Source organism: Terrapene carolina, unplaced genomic scaffold (assembly GCF_002925995.2).
Source record: "Terrapene carolina triunguis isolate 2854851 unplaced genomic scaffold, T_m_triunguis-2.0 Scaffold88, whole genome shotgun sequence".
Classification (NCBI taxonomy): Eukaryota; Metazoa; Chordata; order Testudines; family Emydidae; genus Terrapene; species Terrapene triunguis.
In genome coordinates, this window is record NW_020664439.1 from 8125954 (window position 1) to 8141193 (window position 15240).

The window sequence follows — 15240 nt, forward strand, 5'->3', positions numbered from 1 at the left end:
ACATCATCCCTTTGTAACTAGCTATTCCATTATTAACCAGTGGTAAAATGTCTTAAATTAAGCTATTCATCTCAATAATAAGTACTGTACCTAATTCAGGTTGTGGTTTTTTGTCCCCAACATGAACTATGGTGCTACTGTAGCTGCACTGACTGGTGAAGGATACAACACTTTCTGGTTTCCCAGGTAAAGCCAAAGAGGTTAAGTGAGCACCAACTACCGGAGGACCATTTGATTTATCAGATGTCTTCAACATAGCAGGGTCTATATGAGTTTTCAACAGCACTCTTTCTTCTTTAGAAGAGAAAAAGTTAAAACTTCATTAGATGAAACATGAAATAAGCTAATGAAAAAAATCAGTCGCCTGAGTCATAAAATGCCAAAGAGACTGAATTGCTTTTGAGAAGACAGCAAAGTTATTCAGATTCTGTTCAATCCCAATAGTTCAGCCAGGGCCAACGTGTGTGTATCAGATATTACCCCAACTTCCAAGACAACATACTATTACCCTCTAACACACACACACACACACACACACACAAGTATTTCCATCGATAACAGCTGAAATTTACAGATAGGCAAAGTAAGAAGAATGCTTCTTGAGAACTTAGTGTTTGATTTAAGGATATATTTGACACGTGATGTTGACAATTTGTGTTTTAACAGTTATAAAGCTTTAGCTTTTTGAATCTCAATGTCTACTGTCATTAAATAATTGTCTGACCCCCCCCCCCATAACTTCCAACAATTATGAAAATTTGAAAAGATAAAAATCAAAATGCTTAAAAACAATATTCTGTCAAAATTATAAAAAATAAAAATAAAATTCTGCCATGCCTATTTATATATTCCTTCTGCCTCCCTTTTCTACTTCCTCCATCCCTTTTCCAACAATTATGTCAATCTTAGATGTAGTTATTAGAGATGTGATAGCCATCAAGAATTCTCTTTTTAAAAGTACAACATATCTTCGGTTACTTTAAAATTGTATAATTATTTATAACTAGTCATATCCAATGCTTGCCTCTTAATTGATTTGCTTTAGCTTTGACCCCCAGGAAAGTTATATATGTATATTAATATGCTCAATGCACTTGTGTGATTACCATAAAAAACACAGCTGTTCAAATGTCAAAACCAAAATAAGATTATAGTTATTTCTATTGTGATTTGCTGTCAAGGCCTTCAGAAACTCGCAAATTAAGGGAATCTTAACCACAAACAGATTATTAAACTACAAAAGCTGCAAACATTCATGAATTTTCAGATTTTTATAAAGCTACATAAAATTGTAACACTAATGTGATTTGTTCAGTGTACACAGATAATGAAATTGTAAGAAGACATTTCATCAATTGTCTTTGACAGTGCAGAAGTTACCCTCAGCTAGAATTATTTAGAATTTTGATTTCACTGCCACATTGTCTTGCTAGACATGAGACTGTCAAAATCTAACATGGCCATTCTTTCCCCCTCCACCTAAAAAATCCATACTTGAGAATGTTCTTCACAGAATTGATGTTTTTGCTAAATCCTAATAAAAAATTACGTTAATTAATACCTCCTGATGGCTTAACGGCATTATCAGCTGTTTTTTGCTTGTGATCATCAGAACTCAGTGAAGCAGCATTGTTTGATGAAGGTTCACATTTTCTCTTTACTGTGCCAGGTATGCTGCAACTCTCCAAGTACCTATATAATAAGTGTTTAACAAAGTTAAATAAAAATGTTGCAAACGTAGGGGTTAAAAACAGTTTACACACCAACAAATACACATTGGATGGAAGCCTACCTGATGACGCTGTCTAAACAACTAATCTGTTGATAAGAATACACAGGCTGTTCCTTCCAAGCCAGTTCCTCTGTAAGCACATTCTTATGGGCAGCAATGGCTACAGTATCCTTTTCAGTTATATCTTCCATCCGAACACTGGAACAATTTGTTTTTTCTGTATAAAGATTCATGCTTATTACAAGTTAACCCTTCATAACTCTTAAAATAAAGCAGATGTAAATCAAACCCTAATTTATGTCTTGTTTCTGAATGACTCAGAAGTTATCCTTCATTAAACTATAGTAAAACCAGTAAATGTTGCAATAAAATGTTTGTGCCAGTCACATGTAACAGAAGTATTGCATAAATGTCTTTCACATTTAGAAGAAAACCAATAGTCCTCATAGTTTTAACTTGAAATTTAATTTGTATTATGATGTATTCAGTACATACTTAGAATCATAGAATATCAGGGCTGGAAGGGACCTAAGGAGGTCATCTAGTCCAACCCCCTGCTCAAAGCAGGACCAATCCCCAGACAGATTTTTGCCCCAGATCCCTAATTGGCCCCCTCAAGGATTGAACTCACAACCCTGAGTTTAGCAGGCCAATGCTCAAACTGAGCTATTCCCTCCCCCTACTTATTTTCAGTCAGCATACTCAAAACAGAATTTATGAAGGTCTGAGGACTACTATGGTGGATGTACAGAATTAAGGAACCAGGGGAACAGACAAACTCTTTGTATGTCCAAATTTTAAATCTTATGAGTGACAACAAGTTGAAAGGATCTATGAATTTTTGTAGTTACAAGCAGAAAGAAAATATTTTACTTGTTTTTGTAATGTTTTGTCCCTTCCTAAATTTAGCTTTTCACTTTAAAAACTGAGCTCAATTCATGTGCCTCATGATATTTTCTCTGAGTCACACCACAGTTGTTGGGCTGAGGCATTTGTTACAATATCTATGCTGACATGATCTAATACCCGCTAAAAAAATGCAATTATCTGATGGTTGGGTGGAATACTCCCCAGTAAGGCTAAAGAGAATAGTGTGCAATGAAGACAGGATCTAGGAAAGCTCTCACTATACATCTTCTTACAACTGCACCTATATTATGTACCAATAATGTTGCAGTACAAAATAAAATCCCTGCCCAAAGGAATTTACTACTTCCAGAAACAGAACAAATATGCAAGAAAAGAGACAGATAATAATAATTAAATTACTTATAACATAGCATAATCCAAATAGCTATCTTAGAACACACTTAGCTATTAAGTCTTTGAAAGTTGTCCATCACAAAAATATTCAATTAACTGGAAAATTCCAAAAAGATATTAGATACAATTCTCAGACACTGAACTCACATCCATAAACACAAAAAGTACTAAATAAAAGTAATTTTCTGTTGTTTCCCAGTTAGTATTATAGTCTGACAGTCATATTTTGCCTGGAAATTATATTAGTTACTTTAACACAGCTGGCTTGAACAAAAATCTGAAATTCTGCTGTTTTATAGAAAAAAAAATGCAAGCTCTTGCTGCTTTACCTCCAAAAGACTTTTTCTTATGTTCCAGCTTCACTCTTCTATCAGTGAAAACATGTTGTCCTTCATTTCTGGCCATATGTGCATCTTGACAGGTCACCTGAAAAGTGTCAAGGGGTGTGTGAAGAAAAAAAAACAGTCACTAGAAAATTTTGGCTTATTCATACATATTGGGTCCTTAATGAACTCCCTAGGCTTCAGAGCCCAAGCTCCAACCTTAGACACAACTTCAAAGAGCTTTGCTGTCCACACAGCTATTTTTAGATTGCTAGTACGAGCCTCACAAACCCAAGCCTGTTGACTTGAGCTGGGAAGGTCATTTCCACAGGCTGTGTACACATACTGAAAGGGTTGGTGAACACGATTTTTTTTTTCTTGACTGAGAAAGCAAAGCAAAGACTTACATAATTTTACTACACACTATAGTTGACATAGTCGCATCTCAGACTGCATTTAATTCTTCCAGTGTTAGCTAGTGGACCACAAAACTACCAAGAACTAAACACTTTTCCCCAAAATATTGGGCCATTTATCATTTAAAACTAGCAACTGAGCTGGCAGAGGAAGATTAGAAAAAGAATATTCTACACAACAGACTCAGTCCCATTTATGGTCTCTGAAATTTTTTTTATAATGCTTAATATAGCACTTCAAAAGAGATCTGCCTGCCTTTTTAAAAAGCATTAATTAAAATTCTTAGTCTATCCCCACAAAATGTATCATCATTCTGACCCTGCCTCTGGACTTGCTAGAATAGTTTTAACAAAAAGCTGTATTTCTAATGCTCGTGTTTAGAAAAAAAATTGTTAAAATCAAGACGGGGAAGGTAGAAGTCTTTAAATAAGGTTTTAGTGAATGCTAAGATACTTTTTCCTGCACATAATATTTGCGCTGATCAGTAGAAAACAAAGACAATGACATACTCGAAAGCCCACAGGAGTTGTAACACAACAGCAGGATCAGTAAGAAGCTATATTAAATAAATTTTTAAAATATTTCTCAGAAGAATCTGCAAACTTCTGCAGTCCAGATTTGAATGCCAGCCCAACGCTAAGAACGCAAACACTAGAGCTGGGCGAAATTTTTCAGTGAATGGTAAATTGGCCAAAAAAAAATGATTCTAGGTCCAGGCAACCAGAGCAGTCGCCCTGGGTACCATATTCAGAGCGCTCTGTACCAGTCAGAGCAGTGGGTTTTTTGGCTCAGTTTCTCCAGGTGGGCACCAAAAACATCGTCTGCCCTAGCCAGCAAAAGACCCAGGACTATTCCTCTTTTGGGGGTCATCAAAACTATTCGTGAATTCAGGTCCAATTCAGTGAATAGTTTCAAACAAAAATGGAAGAGAGTCAAAAAGGTCAAAACAACACATTTCAACTTGTCATTCAAAAAATCAGTTCATTATGAAATTTAGCTAATAAAAAGATTCATAGGTAAAAGTATCCAAAAACAACCCAAAATGAAAAACCAAAAAAAAAAAAAAAAAATATGAAAAAAAATAAAATAAATAAAAATTCATTTCAGATTGAACAAAAATGCTGCAGTCAACCCAAAATAAAAGTGTTTTGTTTTGATATTTTGGCAAGAAAAACTAAAAATTCAGTTTTAGTTTGAACTGAAATGAGTTGTTTTCATACTTTTTTTGATTCGCCCCTGAACTAAAAAAATCAACTATTTGCTAGGCTCTAACTAGGGGTAGGACACTGTTATCTGTCTTTGGGTTCCTTTGCCAACAAGAATCTCAAGGCCCAGGCACAGCATCAAAGGACACTGCTATTCAAAAATAATCTTTTTCCATGCACATGAGCGGAAACCATATGGACAATCATTCAAAGACCCAAACTACTCCACTCCTAGGCAACTGTCTCACACTTGCAATGTGGTGGGGGTTATTTCCTCAACTTAGGCCATCCACACATCATACAAGTTCACTGCTCTTCTGTAGAATGTCTCACAACCCTCACAGGAAGAAGACAAACACAAAGATTTCCTCCCCCTCATTTCTTCCATCCATAAACAGGTGAGCCAGCCAACTAGCTCTTCCCTTACAAAATTAAGGAAAAAAGTTTTGACAAACTAATAAAGCTATGTCCCTGCTTAGAAGCAGATTAAGCTTTTGTGGGGCCCTGGGCCAGAGCAAGTAGGGGCCCCTCCCCACCCCTTCCACCTGCAGGCCCCCGTCCCCTCCCTGCTCCTGCTGGGGAAACGGGGTGAGGGTACAGGGGCTTCCCCTGCCTGCCCAGCGCTCCTGCCAGGAAGTGGGGTCAGGGCACAGGGGCTTCCCCCACTCCTTGGCAGGAGCACCGGGCAGGTGGAGCAGGGCAAGCCCCTGTGCCCCGACTCCACTCCCTAGCAGGAGCGCCGGGCGGGCGGAGTGGGTCTGCACCCATTATTTCAGGGCCCCCGGGCATGGGCCCCATTGGCCCACTGGCTAATCCACCACTGTTTTTGGTCCTGGATAGGAATTCCTCAAACAGGACCAACCATCTCCCCAACATTTCTGCTGGAGGGACCTGGCCAGAGACACAATGCAGCAGTAGCCTAGGTCCCAGCCCAGAATTTGAAACCACAGTAACAGTGAAAATCATTTTCAGTTAGAGAGAGTTTTGTACCAAAGACTTCATTTAAAAAATAAAATTAAAAACGTACATGCTTGTCCTTTAGCGTCTCTTCATTGTTGTTCCCATTGCTGTCACTGGATGATGCTATACTCATTAAATGCTCATGTGATGCATTGCTACCTAAGCTTCCATAGCCACTAGATCCACTGTTGTGTACAGGCTGCAAACAAAATATTAGAAATCAACTTTAACAAAAATTAAGCACATACTGATAATTCAGAATGAGAAAAACTAGCAAGATACTATAGCTACATGCTTTCTTAAGACCCCAGCAAGGGATATATTTGACTATACCTATATATCAAGGGGGGGGCGGGGGGAGAAAGAGAGATGGGGGATGATCGACCTAAATTATGCAACTTCAGCTACGAGAATAGCGTAGCTGAAGTCGACTTATCTTAGGTCAACTTACTGCGGGGTCGACTGCCGCCACTCCCCCTCGCCGCGGTGGAGTACAGGAGTCGACGGCAGAGTGATCGGGGATCAATTTATCACCTCTACACTAGACGCGATAAATCGATCCCTGATAGATTGATCACTACCTGCCAATCCGGTGGGTAGTGTAGACGTACCCTAAGTGTCTTGCAGTCTGGAAAACTGTCATTAAGATTCAATAATTAACCTTAACTCTACCCGTGTAATATATTGACAGTCTTATGCATGGAATAGTGCCAGTATCTGTTGGATACTTGGGGAACTGCAGGCGTTGGTTGATTTGGAGCGTATTAGTGGAATATATGAATTTATGTGGTCCTAATCCAGTGATCCCCAAACTTTTTACCTCGTGCCTCTCCTTACTCATCTGTGCTCCCCCCTCCCTCCCTCTCAGAGCTGGGGCCGGCAGCTGGGGCCCTGGGCGCAGGGCTGGGGGCCAGGAGCCAAGCTGGATGGCGCTCCCTCCTCCCCCCCCATGGGAGCTGGCCCAGCCCCCAGTTGTGCCCCCCGAATGTTCCTCCATGCCCCCCCCCCAGGGGGTGTACCCCACAGTTTGGGGACCTCTGTCCTAATTTGTCATACAGGAAGATACTTTTCTTTTGGGTGGAAAATGGTTATTTTGATCTCTTCCTTATGATGCTAAACAGGCCATTTTGTCTGAATTGGGAGAATGGACTGCAATGCAATTTATTCTTGTTACCTCTGCTATGGTGATAGGTGGGGGGGGGCGGAATATAACTTTTTGTTCTTAAAAAGTAAACTGTAATCATTTAAACTATTGAATGGAGAGGGTAAAAGGCTGGGTACATTTGCTAGAGTAGGTTGTAGATGTCTGGTGTAAAATGCAGATGAGATCATAAGGACGTAAGTTTTTGATTGTAAATTTGTGTAAAGGAATGTGTTACACAGTAGAGAATTAGATAATTCAACAAATGACATCTGTAAAATAGGGGTAATACACTGCTACCGCAAAGGGATGTTATGAAGACAAATGTATTAAATATAAGACTCTAAGGTACTGCAGGAATGGGGGCCATGTAAGTACTTACCCAAGACCCCAGCACCACATAAAACCCCAGACCCTACCTGTAACAACAGTCGGTATATTTGTTCTGTGATTTCCTGAATGCTAGGATGAAGGATTTTATCTTCTGTGTAGTTGGGAGCAGCAAATACGTCTTCATTTAAGGGACCACTGTAAAAATTATCATACCCAAAATATTCCAAATGTATGTAAAACACAACTTAAATTTATCTTTCATATATATTAAATAGGCTCTTGTTCCTATTCTATTGCATCTAAAGAACTTTGAATCTGATAAAATGTGCAACCTTACTCTGAACATGGCTTCTCCATTCTGAAGTAACTCGACAATATTGGAAAAACCTGCAGCACTTACAAATTTATTGTTAAAAGCATTTAATGTATTATAATATACACTTACAATCACAAAACCCAAATACCAAGATAAAAAAAAAAGCAGTTTGAGTTTGTCATTTTTGTACAGCTCTCTTCCACTAATTTAAAAAGAGTTACTACGCAAACTTGAACCCCCATCCTCATTAATTAATATAACTTGTCTACTTACGTCCTAACTTTGTGTCTTCCAATTATAAATGAGACTTTTCGGCTCCAAGGATTAATGAAACTAGACCAGCTGGTGTCCATAGTTATGTATTCCCCATTTCTAGTGCAGAATCGGATTGGTGAATAGTCAAAAGGCTGTCCACCATATTGAAGTACTATAAAGTAAGTTTTAGGAAAATGTCAGTTTTATATTCACATGTGGAAATTATATTTAATATGCTTTTATTCAATTTTTACAATAATTTCACAACAAAAAAATTGAATTTGTATACATATATGGCAGACAAGGTTTATCCAGTAACCAAACTCTGAGTAATTTCACATCAAAAGGGAAAATTACAAGTGTTTGGCCACCAGAGGGAACTGACCTTCACTGAATATATTTAAATTTATAGAAATTAAAATTATATTCTTTGCCCATACCAACATCTACAAACACATTTTAATGAAAATAAATCAGACTATTTGCAATACTGAATTTTGTTCTCCAACATAAAATTCTTCACTAGGTAGAAGACCTAAATATATATATTTTTGTAAATGCATTTTGTATGTAAAAACACAAAAACAAGATTTTAATACTTGATGCCATCATAGCAACACTAACTGCACCAAGAAAAATGTCCCCAGAAAAAAAATAACTGAAAAATTATTCCATTTTCAAAAATTATGCAAAGAGTTGACACTAACCAAGAGGCTCATATTTTCTTTCCTGTCATTAATCGAAGAAAAAAAGATCACTCAAAAATGACTACGTATATGAGTGTGATCTTGAGACAATTATCTTTCTGATAAATGGCTAACATTTACTTATCATGGCCATTTTGTCTATAACAGTCAGATTTTACCCTAAGGAACAAGAACTTGAGCAATAATTCTCCCATTTTGTTGTTGACTAGTGTTAAATGTTCAGCTGTAAACCAAATGAAAATGTATAGTTTAGTTTTTCTTTGTTTTCAAAACAAATAATCAGAAAATTGACTAATTCTATACAACCTACCAGCTTGTCTCCCCTTTAGTTCCTTGAAAGTTTTAAGGTCCCTGAATTCTAACTTGTATTTTGTAGAGTTCTTAGAAAAATCTACCTTATTTGTTAATGTAAAAGATAACATACTTTTTTTGTGAACTGCTAGCATTAGAGGTCTGTCACTTGGGTGAAGATGCGATAAAACAGGGGTTCCTATTAAGTCCTGAGGTAGGTATCCCAAAAGAGGTACAGCTCTGAAAAAAAAGAAAAGAAAGTCAAGTGGAGTAAATGCACACAAAATCTTACTTTGAAATATTTCATTTAAAAACTCTCTTTTCTAAGCTTTAGCTTTTTATTTTTTAAATTAAAAAAACTATGTGGAATTGAATTGGGGAAGTGTTAGTATCAGTTCCATAGTAACATGCGACAACCCTTTGGAGAAGATGCATTCATTTTTATAGTACTTATCTATGGCACCAATCACCAGAGTATCTGAGCACCTCCATAACATTCATGAATATTAATGAGTTTATTCTCACAAACCCCCTCTGAAATAGGGAGGTATCCTCAATCTACAGATTGGGAGCTGAGACAGAGAGGTCATACCAGATGCCTGTGGCAAAACCAGGAATTGATCTCCTAAACCCAAGTCAGGTGCCTTAACTAGAAATCCACTCTTCCTCTCAGATTAAAGGTTTAATTTTCTGAAGAGTTGCCACGTAATCAGCCCAGTAGTTCAGGTATTTAAAAGGAATTAAGGAAGACTTAAAATGTTAGAAGCTAGTCTAAAATTTTATTAGACCTCCGTAATTTAACAATGACTTTGTTCCAATGAAGAAAGCTTTTAGGTTAATGCAACAAAAACTCATTCATAGACTAGTTAAAATATGCATATTGGGGAGATTTTCGAAGCACAACTGGCAACTAGGTGCCTAATTCCCATATGTGCCTTGAAAAACATCTTAGCACTACTAGCAGCATTCCTACTTATGCCAAAGAAGTTGATGGATTAGAAGTTATTTGCAAGATACAAACAACTACCTTTGTAGACATCAAAAGCTGACATCTGGGATTTCAGATATCTGCATTTTTGTCACAAAGTGCCTGACAAGCAGAGAACAAACTCCAGGGAAGCATGGTCCTTGCTCCCGTGGAGCCTAGAAGCATTACAGGGCAGGCATTGCTTTCAGCAGTGCACTTCTGACAGTCCACAAGAGAACTCCCCTCCAGCATGTTCTGTCAGAGTTTCCAAAAGCATGAGGTGCACCTCCTTGGGATAGGGGCTGGGGCATACAGACAGACCTCAACAATTCCCAAATCTCAGCATTCATTTAAGAACAGGTCTGTAGCTGTCATGCCACAGAGAAAACACGAAAACATGACCTGAGCATAACTGAAGCAATGTCTTCCTGAGTTTGCAAACAGCCTGAAATAATAACCTCTCAGAGGTGAGCATGCTAATTATGACAGTTAACACTGTGGATATTTTAAGTTCTTCAAGGCTACAAGCACATAAGGAGAGAAAATGTATTATGAAGCTCTATACAATCTACTCTCAATGACTTCTCATTTTGCGTAGACTTCTGAAAGAGATGGGGGTGAAATTGGTTTCATTTTCCTGAAAGTAGGCAGGTGGAGGACAGAGGGGAGAGACACAGCTAGCTTTCAAATAAATAAAAAAAAAAATCTAGCAAACACTATGTTAGATGGTGTGTTGGAGTGCAACACCTGCCCTACTAATCTTAGCAACTTGAACTCTTACCACTAATTTAGTTATGAGGGAACATGCAAGTTTAGTTACCATTAAGCAAGAAGTCACCAGGCATGAATTTTTAATCTGAATTTCAATATGCACATTATTAACAAATAATATATTGTCAAATACATTCTATCTATCAGAACTGTTAGTTCAGTATCATTATCTATTTCCATATACAATATTTGCTCCATGAGCTGATTAACAGCATTTCTAAAAATTGAATGGATGGTTAAGAGCTAAGGTTATTATGAAAATTTACTTTGATTCAAATGTGTATATTGTTAATAGAAACTATGAAGTATTAAGGAAACAGAATATGTTTTTTCAGAACCAGACATAGCAGAAACACGACTGTAGAGTTCTCAGTTTAAACTGCAACAAATGCTGCAACACAGGGGAAAATCATCTGATTCCTCTGTAGCGTTTGCCTCCAAGGACTCAGTAAAACTATAAAAGAGAATGGATTGCTATCTAATTGGATAGAGTGTGTCCATTGTGTAACTGTGCCAGCAGGGAATGCATGTGACATACAGTTACTTATTAACTAAACTGAGTCAAAGAATTAAAGTTAGAGAACATTTTAATAAGTAATGTTTTGTGACTTTAAAAGCACTCTTCTGCAGAGACAACATCCGGCGTCACCCCAGGTCAGCATAAGTTATTAGAGCGATTGATTACTAGCGGGCAGTCTATTAGCTGGCAAGTATGTTTTCCATTTTCAACTGCAATAAAAATCACTTAAAGATTAGCTGTTAACAAAATCCATAGTGTGCATTCACATTATAATAGAAATCAGGTCGGTTAAAGTTTGGGGATTTTTTGTTTTTATTTTTCTTAGTTAAATTCGTTATTTGAAGAACAAGAGAGACACAGAACGTGTGTGTGTGTATGTGTCACAAAACACATACATACATAATATATTTGACAGTAATGTGAGATATCTGCTTGTTTCCTAAAATGTAGACGTTAGTTAAGGGCTAAAACTGCTGTGTAGCTATTGGATATTTTGTGGAGGACATATAAATAAAAACAGCCGTTCCCAAAAAATAGTAGTTTCAGTTGTTCACCTTTCATCTATATCCTGGAACAAACAACTTGGTGTGTGCGTAGTTGTAAAAATTCTCTTGTCAGGAGGAATTCTGGGTGCTAAAAGGAGAGAAGGAAAAAAAAAAAAAAAAGGAAAATAGCTTGACAGCACTTTTCATATGCATACATTGCTTTACAGTACCTGGATCCTTCTGTCAGCATGGAATAAGTTTTAACCCACAGACAGCAGTTTTCAATGTTACTAACTTGCTCACATCCACTTGTACCCTCCTAATGACAACAGAGCGCAGTCCTGATCACCTATATATTATAGTTTATAGCAATATTTTACCTCCAAGATGAATGTATTGGATACAAAATCAAAACTGTTTTGTTTCTTGATATCTGGGGTTCACTCCTTGGGTGTGGCTGAGCTTCGCCTCACAGAGGACCCAAGAGGGTAGCGAGACCAAAGATGATGTACACTGCTTTAATATGCCACGGCCTGATCCTGGGCCTGGTTTGGCTCCCAACACAAGTGAGGATAGCCTCAAAGTTAGTATTACTTTCACCCACTTGCAATCACCTGAAGGGACCACTGTGGCATCTGGGAACTGCGAGACTGCAGCTGCACTCTGGCAATGGACCCAAAAAGCCTGGTATACTAGCGACTACAAGAGGGAGCATAAAGCCAGATACTCTAACTTTACATCACAACCAGGGATCCCTCCTACACTGGGAAATCTTCAAGTATCTGACTATACCAGCTGGTTTGTGTTGGTGTGCTGGTACAATGCAGATGCAGCAAAGACCAGGATCTGACCTTTGATGCTAGTGTGATTTGTGTCGAGCAGAATGGCTCTTACAAGCAGAATCAGATTCATAACATGCCTATAGAAAACATCTACCCAAGAAGACTATTTTCATTTCAGGATGGTTTATGACTTGACTCAAGCTTAACAGTTACACATTGCAGTTCTGATGTTGCTTTTAAGACCATTGTGATTAAAATTAGAAGTATGTGACTGAAGTTATGGCAACACTATCAGGATTCATTTTGTGTTTTGCCATACTAATATTTCAGAAAAAACATCTAGGCCAGGGGCGGGCAAACTTTTTGGCCTGAGGGCCACATCGAGTTTCTAAAATTGTATGGAGGGCCGGTTAGGGGAGGCTGTGCCTCCCCAAACAGCCAGGCGTGGCCCAGCCCCAACCCCCTATCCGACCCCCCCTCCTTCTCGACCCCTGCCCGATCCATCCCTTCCTGTCCCCTGACTGCCCCATCCAACCCCTCCTCTCATTCCTGACTGCGCCCCCCCGGGATCCCTGCCCCATCCAACCACCCCTTCCCCTGACCGCCCCTGGAACCCCTGACTGCCCCCCCGCCGCCCCATTCAACCTCCCCCTCTCCTTCCTGACTGCCCCCCCCGGGACCCCTGCCCCCATTCAACCCCCGTTCCCCGCCCTCTGACCGCCCCGACCTCTATCCACCCTCCCGCCCCCCCAACCACCACCCTGAACTCCCCTGCCCTCTATCCAACCCCCCCCCATCTCCCTGCCCCCTTACCGTGCTGCCTGGAGCGCCAGTGGCTGGCGGCACTACAGCCGCGCCGCCCGGCTGGAGCCAACCATGCCACTGCGCAGCACAGAGCACTGGGTCAGGTGTGCAGCCGCAGAGCTGCGCCCTGGCAAGAGCTTGCAGCCCCACGGCGCTGGCAATGCAGTGAGCTGAGGCTGTGGGGGAAGGGGGACAGCAGGGAAGGGGCCAGGGGCTAGCCTCCCGGGCCAGGAGCTCAGGGGCCGTTCAGGAGGGTTCTGCGGGCCGCATGTGACCTGTGGGCTGTAGTTTGCCCACCTCTGATCTAGGCCCACATTTTCAGTCAGGTGCACACCTGCCTTATGATTACACATACCCAATGTACAAGTAAATCCTTATTTGGGCACCAGCACACTTGTGCATTTATAGGCATTCCATAGCACAAAGGGTTCTGTGGTCCCTCTGTAAAGAGACAAATCTCACCCCGTGTGAATAAGCATCCTCATGCAAAACATGTACAAAGGTGTTTCTCTTAACCATAATCAAAAAAACTGATATTGCAATTATTTTCTCTGCTGTTTATGTTCCTTTTCAAGAACAACATTGATGTCATCTTCCTCTCCCCATCCCAATCCTCTTCAGGCAATTGAGGATACATATTAAGGATGAAATCCTGACACTAATGAAGTCAATGGCAAGACTCCCATTTGACTTCAGTGGGGCCAGGATTCCACCGAAGGACTCCAAATGAGCTTCAGCAATGACCTCAACTGCTGCATTTATATTTTTACGTTATTTTTTTTAAATAATCATGACTTGGCTGTGAATGCCCTATATTGCTGTTCACGAAAGGATGTGCAAAACTTTTATTTGTGGGTTGAATATCTTCCCCCTTAAATACTCATGTTTATAACATGAGAGATGTGTGGCAACCCTGATCTAGTTAGCTCAAGACAGTTCTTACCAGACAGTCATTTTTCCTATTATATTACATGCAATTTCATAAAACAGCTGAATGTTTGTTATTTTAATAATGCAGACCTTTTGGTTTTTACAGCTAAAAATCACTGCATCTTAGGTGTTATTACCTTCATAGCCAGAGTGCACCTTTTCTGCAAGCAACACACAGCAAAGCTGATCTTCTGCATTCTCAGTATCTTGTATTTTGATAAGGTAAGGAGTCATACGAAATGGGTGGTAGAAGATATATTCATGTTCTTTTCCTGCACTAATAATGAAAAGAAAGACTAATTAATTATTTGTTTTGCACAGAATTTAGTCTACAGTGAGGTTTTCAGTGCAACAGCTCATGGACAGAATTTTCAAAAGTGCTTAAGAGAGTTGGGCATCTAACTCCCTTAAGAGCTCTAGAAAAATCCCATCCCATGGTCTTCTTGGAGAGTACCTAGAGGGAGACCCAATCCTGACTGGGGCCTTTGAACATTAACTGTAATGAGAGTAAATTATTCTGTCATCTTATATAAAAAACAGAACATTCTACTTTTTGTAATGGTGTTCACATTAACAATGAGGAATCCGGTGGCACCTTAAAGACTAACAGATTTATTTGGGCATATGGACACAATCAGAGGACCCAACCACATCAACCACACCATTCGAGGCTCGTTCACCTGCACATCTACTAATGTGATATATGCCATCATCATATGCCAGCAATGCCCCTCTGCCATGTACGTTGGCCAAACTGGACAGTGTCTACGTAAAAGAATAAATGGACACAAATCAGATATCAGGAATGGTAACATACAAAAGCCAGTAGGCAAACACTTAAATCTGTTATTGAATGTCCAGGGAGATTGAAAAGTAGCCATCCTTCAACAAAAAAACTTCAAAAACAGACTTCAAAGAAAACCTGCAGAGCTACAATTCATTTGCAAATTTAACACCATTAATTTGGGCTTGAATAGGGTCTGGCTGGCTCACTACAAAAGCAAATTTTCCCTCTCTTGGTATTGACACCTCCTCATC

General features: G+C 39.4%; 1 protein-coding gene across 7 annotated transcripts in view; it reads right to left on the reverse strand.

The window, feature by feature from the left end:
• The window catches only part of PER2 (period circadian regulator 2), a 76537-nt gene that overhangs the window by 19968 nt on the left and 41329 nt on the right, over window positions 1-15240 (reverse strand). For 6 of the 7 annotated variants that reach the window (XM_024221579.1, XM_024221601.1, XM_024221596.1 and 3 more), the window contains 10 exons: window positions 14340-14479; window positions 11756-11834; window positions 9077-9183; window positions 7964-8117; window positions 7461-7569; window positions 5968-6099; window positions 3325-3421; window positions 1793-1949; window positions 1562-1692; window positions 91-294 (listed from right to left, as the gene is read on the reverse strand). In XM_024221579.1, the coding sequence (XP_024077347.1) occupies window positions 91-294; window positions 1562-1692; window positions 1793-1949; window positions 3325-3421; window positions 5968-6099; window positions 7461-7569; window positions 7964-8117; window positions 9077-9183; window positions 11756-11834; window positions 14340-14479 (1310 nt within the window). The remainder of the gene's footprint in view (window positions 1-90; window positions 295-1561; window positions 1693-1792; window positions 1950-3324; window positions 3422-5967; window positions 6100-7460; window positions 7570-7963; window positions 8118-9076; window positions 9184-11755; window positions 11835-14339; window positions 14480-15240) is intronic. The other variant, XM_024221614.1, reaches the window with a different exon arrangement.